The 13,963-nt window shown below is 36.4% G+C and overlaps 3 protein-coding genes across 5 annotated transcripts in view; all 3 read right to left on the minus strand.

The window, feature by feature from the left end:
• Positions 1 to 13,963, minus strand: part of LOC111191728 (alpha-1-antitrypsin 1-2) — a 313,064-nt gene that overhangs the window by 133,081 nt on the left and 166,020 nt on the right. The gene's annotated exons all lie outside the window — the stretch shown is intronic.
• Positions 1 to 13,963, minus strand: part of stxbp1b (syntaxin binding protein 1b) — a 42,578-nt gene that overhangs the window by 28,295 nt on the left and 320 nt on the right. The gene's annotated exons all lie outside the window — the stretch shown is intronic.
• LOC111188792 (uncharacterized) lies at positions 429 to 12,964 on the minus strand. 2 transcript variants are annotated; one of them, XM_049470325.1, is made up of 10 exons: positions 12,727 to 12,964; positions 9,821 to 9,923; positions 8,385 to 8,531; positions 7,580 to 7,731; positions 7,181 to 7,317; positions 6,934 to 7,027; positions 4,662 to 4,994; positions 4,387 to 4,561; positions 4,164 to 4,285; positions 429 to 3,248 (listed from the first exon to the last, which is right to left on the minus strand). In XM_049470325.1, exons 2-10 carry the CDS (start codon positions 9,903 to 9,905, stop codon positions 2,934 to 2,936), a joined length of 1,560 nt encoding a protein of 519 aa, XP_049326282.1. In that variant the 5' UTR covers positions 9,906 to 9,923; positions 12,727 to 12,964; the 3' UTR covers positions 429 to 2,933. The 2 variants fall into 2 exon arrangements, with proteins under 2 accessions (XP_049326282.1, XP_049326283.1); XM_049470326.1 differs by lacking the exon at positions 12,727 to 12,964 and having other exon boundaries at positions 9,821 to 10,133.

The following is a 13,963-nucleotide window of genomic DNA, read 5'->3' on the forward strand; positions in this document are numbered from 1 at the left end:
AGAAATTAACACAAAAATTGAAAAAGAATCACTTAGTGTTAATTTAATTAATTAATTAATTTAGTTAATGAAGAAATCCTCTGTTTAATCCACTACACTTGAATGGGTGTTTTCACACTTAACTTATTTCCATTAACAAAGTTGAATTCTGACACTTATGTGCATTTCTGACACTAAACTAAATTATTTCCTTTGTTTTGTAGTAGTTTTACAAAATTTGAAATTGTGTTTACCTCTATATTAAAGCTGTGCAATACCATCTTGAATGTTTTTACAAAATCTGAATTCTTTTACTTATCTGCAAGGCCACAGAACATCAGTACTAACACTAACATGCAGCAAATCTCTTTACCATCTGTTTACACATATTACTATTTGTTGACTCACAAAGCACAATAGTATAGAAGAAAGAAAAAAAACCAAGCAAATCATTTTAAAATCTTTACTCAAAATTGTCCAAGCACCTTAACTTAAACATGAGCACAGTTACAAAGAAAACAGGGGTACAATATATAGGCTTTCATCTTCACCATAGGCACTTTGTATATCGAAGGGCTTATAATAAACAAGACTGTCTGCTTTGATCACATCTTTCTCATCACTTTCAAATACTTTGTAGGCATGAAAATGCTCACTGAAATGGTCAACCACCAGGTTGTCCACTAGGAAGTAGATAATACCTCTGAATAATACAACCTTCTGTATTCTGCAAAACACAGGCATTTCGTTTGCAATCTCATTGCAAATGATCAGTCCAACTTTGTACTCTGTCCCACTGATTTTGACCCAGTTAGTAGAATAAATGTCTTGTGGCACAACATCTTGAAGAACTCTGGAAAATAGGTCACCATTGTCTTCACTGTAAATATTAAATGATTTCAGGGGTCCATACTCAATATGGTTTAAAGGTGACGTCTCCCAATGATACCCTATGGACATCTGATGTTTCTTTGCAAGCGATTTAGTTATGTTCTTAAAATTTTTAAGCGTGTTTTTGAAAACCCTGTGTTTTGCTTCAAATCTCATGCTCCAAATGTGTATTAGGGGCCCTATTTTTCTTATACAAGCTGGGTAGTGGATCATAAAATGATGTTTTGGAATCAAATTTCTTTCTGGATACAACTGTTTGAACAAGTCATGATGTTCCATTATTAAGTACTTCAAATGTACAGTCATGCCTTGGCTAAGAGATGGAGAAAATATGATGTTGATTATCTGCAGTAAAAGTAGTAGCAATGTCCAATTTTGGTTTCCTTCTGGCACAATGTCACCAAAAAGCAAAGGAATGTTTCTCACAAGACAAAGAGTCTGAATGGAATTGAGTCCTATATTATTCCCACTGCTGTCCAAGTTGATCCTTGTAGGACGATTCTTACGCTCCAAGTACCCATAATCAAAGGCATAAATTCTAGAACACAGATCAGCTTTTGACAAAACATTTTCTGAGAGATACTCCAAAAGTAACTTTATCTCATACTGAGCCACCCCTTCAAGAATGTCATGCATAATGTCCAAAGAAAAATTGTGGCAAACATGAAAGAACTGTAGGCTGTTAAGCGTTGAATTCTGCTTTAAACCACACACAGATAACTTCTGTGGGTCTGACTGTAACTCCTGGAAATGCCTTTCAAAAAGTTCTTTTCCACGCAGGATTATCTTGGGGTCATCCTCACTGTAAACATTTTGTGCGTCCTCTTTTTCAATCAAACACAAACGACAGAAATAACGTCCACTAAAAGATTCTGTAAAACCCAAAATAGAATGCATCCCCAAATTATCCCCAGTTACCTGACATACAGTTCCATGGACTTTTTCAGTGGAAAAAGGTAAATCAAGGCCATCACTCTCCAGTTTTTTGATGTCAGTAATCAGAGGATGTAGAATAGGATCAAAGCCATATTTTTTCACATCGTCAGCATGAAACAGTGCAACCAAATGAATGTTCATTACAGCAGAGTTAAACTTCGGTGGCAGATTTCTGAGAATAAAATAGAGGGCACCCACTTTGTGCACACCACGCTTTGAACCCAGAGGGTTAGCAGTTTCAAAGTCGTCGTAGTATAACTGAATTTGTAAAGACTTCTGTTTAGAGAACAATGGATGTGTCTTGAAATAACTTCCATCACAAAAATCTTCATATCGATCAGTTTTCGGTAAACAGGGCTCTCCAAGCAGCTTACAAATCTCAGAATTGCGGCACATAAATTTTATTGTTTCCAAAATTGGAATGTACACAAAAGTGTCTCTTACAGGGACTTGATCGTATGTGCCTGTACATTTATTTCGCCTTGTGTCAAATCGAACTCCTAAATCTATTTCTACTGGCTCTACTATGCCCCATTTCTCACTAAAATATCTCATTCTTTTAGTTTCAGTATTAAACTCATCAAATGGGTTTTCAAAATGATCAAGACTTTCTTTTAATGTAGATCTAACAGGATCATCTTTAGGTACAGCAGATAGTATTTCATGCTTCATTTGGGAGTGCAGCCCAGTAGCAAGTTCTTCCAAATCACTAACAATGGTTGAAACCACACTGTTTGCCACACCACTTCCTTGGAGTTTAGCAATAATTGAAGCACACGTATGTTTTGTTTTTTCTTTGTGAGTAGTCAATTCATTGTCCTCTAAACATACAGTCTCTAGGTTCGGTGTTACATTCATTTGTCCAACTTCTGTATCATCTTGAAGATTGTGAAAATTAGCTTGAAAGGACTCAGAGTTTGTATCACCACCACTTTGACCAAAATGAACACTACTTAAATGTTTTTTGAAACCTGAATAAGTTGAAAACTGACGCCTACAACAATCCTGTGCACAAACCAACTTAAACTTGGTGCTTGGGTAAAAACTGTGAACAATTCTTAAATGAGTTATTAAGGACTGGCAGGCCACATGAACAGCCTGACAAATGAAACATTTAAACATTTAACCTAGTTGAAAAGCTTTGCCCGAAACTCACGAACTCTTGGAGACTCGTTTGTTGTTGTGATGTCAATGCTGTAGACTGTTGTCTGCACAAATGTGTAGAAATGGACCAGGGAACCATCATAAGAAAGATTGAACACATAGTGAGACTTGAAGAGCTCATCAAAGGCACCCAAGGATCTGGTGGCTTGGCAGGGGATCAGCTGCTTGTCCACAATGATGTAGAATGTGTCGACCCTCTTCTGAGCCCGGCCAACAGCAAGGATGTAAGGTTGTTTGCCCTCTCTTCCTCGCAGATGTTCATCAATGCTGCAGCATGACTGAAAAACAGAACATGAACACCTTAGGGTTAGTTCTGCTAATTACCCACACTCTTGGTCTGCTGCTTAAAACAGAACTCCGGTGTAAAATGGACTTCAGGTGTAGTAAAACAATTACAAATACTAACCTTTGTTGAATAGCAAACCTTCGTTTGCCCCTTGCATTTTGAAATACAGCATTTTATGCTTTAGAATGGGCACTACGACGTGGCATATTTTTGCCCTTGCAGAGAAATTTTTTCTTCCACCACTAATGGGAACCGTTTGCAAAATTAATTAGTGGACATGCATGAATTCCACCCGTAACTGATAATGGCAGGTGATTGGTGATATGAGAATGAAAAGCACCAAGAAATGACAAACATAGCTTAAAAAGTTTTACTATTCATGCTCGATCGTTGACTTGCCATGACTTAACCTTAAGATGGCGGCACCCAGAGAATTAGCTTAGTGCTACGCAAAGTAGATGTCTTTTTTTTTTTTTAAATAAACTTCCTGTGCACTTTCAAAGTTCTCAATGCGGCGTTTTAAACATTAGGGTTACTAATGAAGTGTGGAGCTATTTTAAGCTTGTTCACAATAGAAAAAGCAAATTCTTTGCAGGGACAAAATTATGCCCTATAGCACTCATTCTTTAGCCTGTTTGGAGAGACTGCAAAAAAGGCTGCATTTCAAAATATTGGGAGAGTGGAGGTGTGCCATTTAACAAATGTTAATACTTGTACTTGTTTTACTACAAGCTCATTTCACACAAAAGTTCTCTTTAAATTAAAAGATGGTCAACCTGCTCAGTAAAACATTTATAAAAAAAATCTTAACTGTCAAGGAGAACAGTGGGAGGAACTGACTGCAAGTTTTCAACTGCTAGGAATAAAATTTGGTCTAATGAGATTTTAGCAGATGAGACATGTATACCTTGTGAAAGTGCACCATTTTGTCCACTGCATCACTGGCACTAATTTTGATTCTCTTTCGTCCTGCTGTCGGTGGCAAGAGATGGAGAAGAAGCAGCACAGAAGCCATGTCACTGTCCCAGTCTAATAAGAAAGGGACACAAACAAAACCTCACCATCATTAATATCTATTTGGAATACGCAAAATAAATAATCTGACTAGAAACCAATAATATCATACTTACTGGTGTCATCATCCTCTTCATATTTCTCAGCAGCTTTTAGAAGTCGGTGCAGCTCGGTTGACTTAGTCAGGTGTTTGGCTTCTTCGATAACCTTTGGCTTGAAGGTCGTGTCCCACTTCTCAAGCAACTTGGAGGATGTTTCCTCACCAAACAGCAGCGCAAAGTCTTGATTCAGCTGTTCATTAAATACACATACAAATGTATCAGTGGTCAATGCACTATAAACAGCCAAACCAAATCAAAGAGTGGATTTTAAAAACCAATGCACAACTCACTAGTCCTTTGACATCTAAAAAACGTGGGAATGTTTTTAGGACATCTGTGGTTCTCTGCGAGTCATGCACTAGGTTCTGGCGATGTTCAAAGGTCATCTTCATCTTCTGAAACACACTTTGTTCATCATGACAATGAACAAGAAACGATACAGCTTCCAGGCAGGCATCTCCATCAAGCTGTTCAGGCCCTGATGCTACTGATCTTCTGCGATGTGGTCCTTGTGCTTGCGGCACTGGGCTTGCCTTAACTGGTCGTGGAGATTTATTCCGGGACATCGTCTTCAGGCGCCATGCTAAATATCCTGTGCCCTTTTCGCCATCATAGAAATGCTCCTGTTAATCAAAAAATATTACATAGGTCCTTCAATCATTAATCTTAGATAGTGTAGCTACAGCACTGTGAAAGAAAAGCTAATCTTTGAAAATGAAACAATTTTTTAACTTCTTGTGTAAAAACAAGGGCTGTGAAAGTTATTGTTAACTAAAGCATTTTAACGCATAATTTTTTTTTATCACGCATTAGTATTTTTGTTTAGCAATATAAACGTAGCTTGCTTACTGTTGAGTAGGGGTGGGCGATATGGCTCTAAAATAATATCACGATATTTCAGGGTATTTTTGTGATAACGATATACTTGGCGATACAGGAAAACTAAAATAATTCTTTAATTTCAGGAATATAGTATAATAGTATAACAGCATAATCATAATATGGCAAAATAAATAATATAGCATAAAAATATAATTCAGCAAATAATATTGCAGAATATTTAGTGCATGCATATAAACTGCAAACTAAAACAATTATACAATAAATACACCTAAAGCTTCACAGTAAATAATAGACTACTTTTAAGGCAGAACAGCCCTATTATCACTATATGGATTTTTAATGTCATGATATTTCTGTGTCACGATATATTGTATACGATATAATATTGCCCACCCCTACTGTTGAGTTTGAATTGTCAGTTACTTTTATTTAAGCTGAAATTTTTTCTTTCCCCTATTAAAGCTCTCAGCTAAACTCTAGTTTGCCAGGCCTAAAGAGCACACCACCATTATTACTGTCTCACTCCCAACTATACAGAGAAAAAGCCAGAATAAAAAATATTTATTATTTTATCTTTTAAGCAACTAACACCAATTAAATTTAAATGCCCAGTATTAAAAGCTTAGTTTAAAGAAAAAGAAAGTGTGAATTCTTGTGATCCCAGAATCCCAGAAATCTGACGATTATTTTTTTTAATCGATTGACATCTAGTAAAAAACTCATTAACCCAATTCATTCTGACTGGCACTAGGAGCATTCTTGTTGATTGTTTTGTGACTTGATCATAGCACACTACCCCTTTCAGTTATCCAGAGGTAGGCCATATCCATTCAATGGGGGAAAACATTCAGCTCAGTTTAAATAGAACTGAACGGGAAATTGCAGTTCACTGTGTCTTTATACCCTTTGAAGAAAGGAGATGTAGACCTACATCAGGCATGATTTGACTCCATCTGTTTTCTTTTTTTTTATTATATTTGTGGAAACTTTTAAAAACCAAGTGGTCAAACTTCACTTACTTCAACCAAGACACCAGGCAGGCTAATAAACATTAGTTAATACTGATCAAAATATTTAATTAGGATTTTAATATTAGGATATTAATATTGTATTAGGATGAATTTTTAACACTACCGTTACCCATATCCTTCTTGTTCTGTGTCACCCAGCTGCACTTTTCTACATTATAACAGAGTAAGAGTCTGAATTACTACTGTAAGTTAGTCTAAGTAAACAGAATGCTTTTAGATCTTGTTTCCCTGCTTCTTTAGCTTCTTGAGCTCTACAAACTACTACCCACTAATTTCCAAAATTTTAGGGGCAAATTTAAATTGTTGATTAAGTTGTCAAGTATAAAGCTCTTGGTACCCCTTTGGTTTATTTATGTGAGTGATAAAGAATAGCGAGACTAATGGTAATAGTACTACTAGTATGGAATAGTGTAACTAAACCTTGATTGAGAGTGATAGAGAAGTGTTGATAAGAAGCAGCCTAATAGATTTGAACATTTTGACCACAGATAATGTTAATTAGCAAGGCCTGCCTGGTGTCTGTTAGCTATTGTTACATTACAAGTCAATTTCCTATTTACCTCTATTCAAACTGAGCTCAACGATTTCACCTTGAGGGATGTGGTTTTTCCCCCCGATGACACATACCTTTGTGTCTCTATGTAAAACTGGTATAATTTCTGAAAGTAAGTTCTTTTTTTAAACTTACATAGCCCTTTGGAGAAAAAGGATCTTTCAGTGAAGGAAAGAGCGTAATGATCCCCAGGGCATACTTCTCCTTCTGTTTACGGGATGGAATCCTCCTTTAAAGCAAAATTAATGTTTAAGAAAACATGTCCTACTACAGGCTACAGGGCTCTAATTAAATGTCATCCATTTAAATAAAATCATTACATTTACGGATCATATAAAACACTTCAGTCTAAAAATGTTTTAAGAGTTTAAGACGCACTTACCCATGCATCTCAGTCATGTGGCTAGCCAATATGTTGACAAGCTGTCTCCGGGTTCGATGATTCAGGGATTTATCTGCCTTGTACTCTTCAAGGACATCCTGACCTCCAGGTTTTATAACCAAGGCATTTTCTACCACCTATTCAATTTACACAAGAAAAAAAATTCACTGTACAATTCAGAAATAAATGACAATCATGGAATTTGCTGCAATGAGCAACTTGACAGTGACTTCTAGAGCAAACAAAATCCATGTGCTGTAACTGGTTTGTGTACTTCTGCCGGTAATTTACTGTATTATTCCCTGTTTATGGCTTTTTCTTTTCAGTTTGGTCCCACACACATCCACCCAAAGTTTACTGATGGTGTTGAGCAATTGATTATACAATTTGCAAAAGTACCTCTTTTGCAGCCTTAGCCTCAGAAAACACTGTGGTTGGTGGGCTCCCATCTCTGAAGTTATGAACAGGTCTGTTTCTGGAGCGTTGACTGAAGAGATCATTGTCACTTGAAGGTGACAAGGTATCCGTGAGGGAAGATGATGCTGATTGATCTAAAAGATTTTTTTAGATAACTGAATATTAAAAAGGAAGACAAAATGCATCCAACAGAGTTGTAGTGGTATTCAGATTTATATGTGTCACACTGTGGTTTAAAAAGTTGCATAAAAAGGAAAAAAAAAAGTAAATAATCCCCTTTGACTTTAGTGACAAAGTCACAAAGTGACTGAAATTGCAATGAGAGGATTTCATATATTCACTCTAAACTTAAAAGTGATAAAAAAAAAAAAATTAAAAATCGTCATTTTTGTATGAACATTAATTTACATTTAAAATACAGTATACCATATATACACTTTTGGCCATGCGGAGTGAAAAAAAAAAATACATTTACAAGTTACTTTTTTTGTTGCTTCGACATACTAGTGCAAACCTTAATATCCAAATACTGTACTTCAATACCCAGCACATCTGTGACCTGCTAGAAATGTGTTAATTTGGGGTGGCAAAGCCACAAACAGATCATTTTTTTAACAGTGATTATTTAAAAAAATATATATACTCAACATTGACCGAGCAAGCTGTGGCCTTGTATAGCAAGAATGGAACATTTACAACCAAATATTAATTTGCGAACTTATGTTTAATGGATGATCTGTCTTTTGCTAATTACACTGACTACAATGGAATTTGCAACAAAGCCTACCTTCATCAGACTCGCCGTCGCATACTGTCAGACATAAGTCAGGATTGGCCTCCATCAGTTCAAGAAGGATGTCTTCCTCCACGGCTGTGTTACTTTCATCAAAAATGTACAGTTCGGATGCACTGGGAATCCCAAACTTGTTTTTGACTATAGGAAGAACAACAAGAGCAGGTTCAAAACTAAACATAAGTATACAGACAAACCAATGCAATTTGAACAGTGAAAGCTCCAGTCACAAAATGGCCCATCCTATGAATTGGAAGTTTAAAATATAAAGCCAAAGTTCCAAAGGAAAAAAATAAATACATTCGGAAACGGAACATCGTCAAAATAAACAGCAAGCCCATCTTCAATTCACATTTTCAATGTTTTGTAATTTAGATATAAATACATTCAAACTAAAATAAACTTGCAGCAATCAGTAGGGGTGAGACAAGATCTTGGGGCATGAGACTTACGGTCAGCGTACTAGCAGCGGTGGTCTACTTGAGTGAGCCATCACACACACACACACACACACACACACACACACACACACACACACACACACACACACACACACACACACACACACACACACACACACACACACACACACACACACACACACACACACACACACACACAGGAGTGCACCTTCTGTCATAGGTTGGCAGTTCTGTACATAACTTCTACTATTGGCATTCTGACAGTAGTTCTAAGGTCTGAAGTGAGAAGTTTTGGGTTTATGGTAAAACCGACTGCAGTACTTGCATAATGTTATCTATTTAGTGTATATGGTTAATCATACATGATTTATAATCAGAGAACCAATTGATTGACATCCAGTACAAGATGATTACTTACAAAATTCCCCTGCAGGTTTGCATTTTGGGAGTTTCAGTCAAATAAAATAATTTTAACCATATATTTCGATTTTGAAATTAATATATTATAGTGTAAATCTAATGTTGTCTCGTGAACCCAATATTGTGTCTCGTTTTGTGAGATGAGCGTCTCATCACACCCCTAGAAAGAGGCTTCATGTCTTCTTGTAACGCTGGCAGTGCCATTATCAATTGTGATTTAGAGAATTAAATGCTACTAACAATGATAATAGCATAAACTAAATTTTAATTATTATTAGTGTGAAATATTTTTTTTTTACCTGCTTCAGTCCATACTGTGTGTATGTAGTCAGTTACCGAAGCATTGGTCTTTGTGCAACTGTCAAAAATACTGTTCAGATATATTTCTGAACAAACACAATAGACGATGCCAAAATTATCAAATATTATTGAAGTTATGTCTATTTATTGTAAAATAATTCAATTATGTAATATTTATGAAAGGCCTAGTTATTGATGACATTCCTAGACGAAACTAAACAGGAAAAACAAAACTAGACACAGGAAATTTTGCAATAATTGAAACCTTGTGTTACACAGGCTACTTACCTTCACTGATAAAATCCAAATAGGTGAAATCAGAGGGCAATCGGATATACTTCTTGGTACCATGGTATCTCACCTTCAGCAACATAATGGCATGTCTCAGAACCTACACACAACAGAGAAAATCTAACTTTTAGCCAAATGTTTTTCAGCCAAACAATTTTGGGCTCTGCTTATACCCCCACAACAAGTTGGTCACAATTACAATAAATTGCTTGTGCTCCTTAGCTAACAATTAGACCTATAACCTTATAACGTCACAATCTGCTAAATAATCCGCTGTCTACTGGATATTACTTTAAAAAAATATGTTTTAAGACTACTTTCCAATAAAATAAGCATGTACCAATATTGCATTTCACTTATGATTAAATTTACATTTTTATGCAGATTAACCAATTTCAAATCATGGATTTACTCAATCTGACTGAAATAGCTGTTGTAAAAACATTACTGTGTCATGCATTTCTCTTATACGGGTATCTGCAGCATGGAAAAGCTAAATTACAGATTTTAAGACTTTAATACCACTTAGACAAAATTAAGACAACTTTCACAATAATAAAATGGCAAAAGTACACAAAACCTGTCAGTCTATAGTTACACATTTCACTATTAAACTTATGTATGCAAAATCATCTCTAATAAACTGCAACCTCATTATCCTAACTGGACGACCATAAACAAATGCCCCCATATTACCTCCTCAATTATGAGTTTAAGGATGTAGTTAACGTTAACCTCTTAAGCTCCAAGCCTATTTTTACCACTTTCCGCCTGAAATTGCATACTCAAATTTGAAGGCTTATCACTCTAATATTAATTAATTCAGAGTCAAATCTATGAATTAATATTACTTAGAAGCCTTTACACAATTGATTTAAGACACTTTAATTATTCAATTGAACATGTAATGACCAAAATATAGTAAAAAACAGGAACATTTTTAGGCGCTTTTCAGATTTTCTATTTTATTTTTTTATATAAAATGAAATATTTATATGGATAAAGTGTTTTGGCAACTCGTTTTGCAGTAATAAGGCTGTTTTTGTGTTGTCTACTCATATACAAACAGAAATCCGCACTGTCTCTTTAACACAGCTCTTTCTGCCGAGTGGGAACTCTGAGAGTCAGAGCTCTGTGGCCGAGCAGCCCCCACCCTCCCTTTCAGCTGGCAGAACTCGGCACCTGACAGAGCTCATTTGCATACCGTCTTGTCTGTGAGGTTCTGCTGATTCATTAGATATGCGTGGATTCGTGGAGCGACCAATAATCCGTTTTTAATAAATCCTTAAAGTTGATATTTTTTTTCTACCTCAAATTATTTCAAGCAGGATATATGTGAGAATTACTGGTGACTGGATTGATGGATTTTCTTAAGTTTGGAGGCATTTTGAAGGTAAGAGTGTGGGGGAAGCGCTCGAGGGGGTTTGGTGTGTGTCTCGAGTGTCCTGTGGTAAACACAAAGCGAAACACAAGCAGATTTAAACTCTAAACAGTGTAACACACTATTTTTGTTCTAATTTAAGAACCGTACATCCTACAGTAAAAAGGAGCACAGTTCCGTAATCCGGAGGGGCAGACGGTTCGAATGGCCGCATTCGATCAAATATGGACGTACGAAAAACGCAAATATGAAAATAATATTTCATAACTTTCATAAACTAGGCATATTTCGCCCTAAACGTTTACTTTCTGAAAGGAGATACAGCTAAATAGGCTAGATAACTGAAAAGCAGAAATTCTAAGCTTTAAAATTGCATATTGGGTGTTTATATTAAACCTATAAGTATTCATAAACAGACATTAAATATCATATTTTTCTGGCCCGCCGGCGGGCCAGGGCGTGTTTTTAAGGAGCTTATAAGGAGGGTATGCTGGTGTTGTGCCGAATTCAGCAGCTCGACAGGAATAGTACCCCCTCTCGAAAACGCGAACGCACATCTTGTTGGCTTTATCTTTACTTAGAAAATGTAAATACCCAAGATACTGTTCTAAGATACGCTGACTCGTAAGAAATTATAAAAAATAAACTATTTAACGTTACCTGCAGCCTCTCCTGGGGCTGCTTCTTCTGGGCGGGGGTGCTAAATTCGGCACAACACCGTCGCCGCGTGCTCAGAGCAAGTATTGAGCTAATACACGCACCTGCAATTAGCTCCCCTCAGAGGCACGACCTGTGCAAATGGTTCCGCTTAGTTTCGTCTGTCGTATATTAAACTTAACTGAATACAACGTGGAAATTTCGAAATACGAAACGCAAAAAAATTATGTAGTAGTTAGCTAAGCTTCTTGTGGTATTGTAAGACACTTGGGAGAAGAATACAAGACAAATTAAGGCCCTTTTTAAAAACAAAACACCAATTTATTAAAGATGCCTGGCCACCCTACATCCTACAGCATGATGCAAGCTAATATCACCTTAAAATGGTGCCGCAGTCACATAACTCAGGTAACTTACCTACTGCCTCCAGTTACGTTCTCCACAGAGTTAAGCAGAAAGTTCCAGAACTAAGCTGGGTAGCTAGTTAACATAGAACAGCTAACGTTAGCTTACTAGCTAGCTAATAACTCCAGCCTCGCTTTTTCTGCCTCATTTGTTCACTCATAAAGTCACCACATTCTGAATTTAAAGCAAAAATATTATATATATTATGAGAATTATCAGACGAAAGACAAAAAGAGGGAAAGACATCACAGACTGTGCCTCACGGATTACTGTTAATATTCGCTAGCTCCAGGCTAGCTAGCTAGTTAGTTAGCTAACTTACCTAACGCTAGCATTTGAAGCTAAACACGAATAAAACTAGTATCTACCAACAATTTCAACTTGTTTACGGTCACTTAACGTTAATACAGTTTTATATCGCGATTGATGGCATGTATAAGTAAATAAATTAGGTTCCTACCTTTCGAACTTGCAGATAGGTCTTCCACCTGCCACACAGCCTCCGAGAAAATGGGCGCGATAAAACCGGATGTAGGAATAACTCAGGAAAAAGTGTAGGCAGTCAACTCGTTTATGGAGCACCGCCCCCAGAGCTTTTTCAACACTGCTGGTGTTCAAACAACACCAAAATTAACACCCGTCAACACAAAATAATTTACACTGGAAAAGTAACACAATTTCACACTACAGATTTTGCTGTGTAGGGTTTATTTTGATTTGGGTGACCAGCTTCACAACCACACTAACTGACAATCATCAACAACCAGACCATCTGAAACCAGCTACCAGCTAAAACTTTTCATAGGGTTTACATCTTTAACATAAAATGTTAAACATAACATTAAATGTTAAACATAAACAAATGTTTCTGTCTTTAGATTAATAATGAAATGTGTTGCTTTTGTTGTTGTAAAGTACCAGTGAAAAGTTTGGAAACACCTGTTCTTTCATTTAATGTGTTTTTATTTATTTTTCATGTTTTGTTTTTTTTTACATTGAAAATTTGATATTGAAGAGAAGACTATATTAAAAGCTATACAGGAACACAGCAAACAAAGCAGAATACGATATGTTATATATTTTAGATTCTTCTAAGTAGCACATTTATCTTTGAGGACAGATCTGCACACTCTTGGTATTTTAATCTCAGTGTCTTCATGAGGGAGAGTCACCTGGAATAGTTTTCTCAGCGTCCTGAAGGAAGGAGTTCCTGGAGGTGCTGAACAATAGTTGCTGCTTTTCCTTCACGCTGTGACGCTCCAGCTCATCCCAAATCACCTCAAATCACAATCTCAGTTCATCAGGTTTAGATCAGGGGATTAATGTGAAGGAATGACACTTTTTTCTAGTTATTACATAACTTATGTATATTAATTGTTTTATGTGTTTAATATTAAAATAAATAAATAAATTAATTAATTAGATAAAAAGAACAACATTGATTGAGAAGGTGTGTGCAAACTTTTGACTGGTAGTGTATGAGCTGATAACAGATTATAGGCCAGGTTTCACACGCACACACACACACACACACATTCAGAACTGACAGCACAGGCCTGCTCCAGTCAGCCCCTTAATCCGGGGGGGAATACACAGATTAGCACAAACCTCTCACTACGCGCATGCGCACCAGCCCTCCACAAGACACACTAGGTTTAAATAATAATAAATAAACTTAATCTAAAGAAAGAAAAGTT

The sequence above is a fragment of the Astyanax mexicanus genome, chromosome 22 (assembly GCF_023375975.1).
Source record: "Astyanax mexicanus isolate ESR-SI-001 chromosome 22, AstMex3_surface, whole genome shotgun sequence".
In the NCBI taxonomy this organism is placed as follows: Eukaryota; Metazoa; Chordata; class Actinopteri; order Characiformes; family Acestrorhamphidae; genus Astyanax; species Astyanax mexicanus.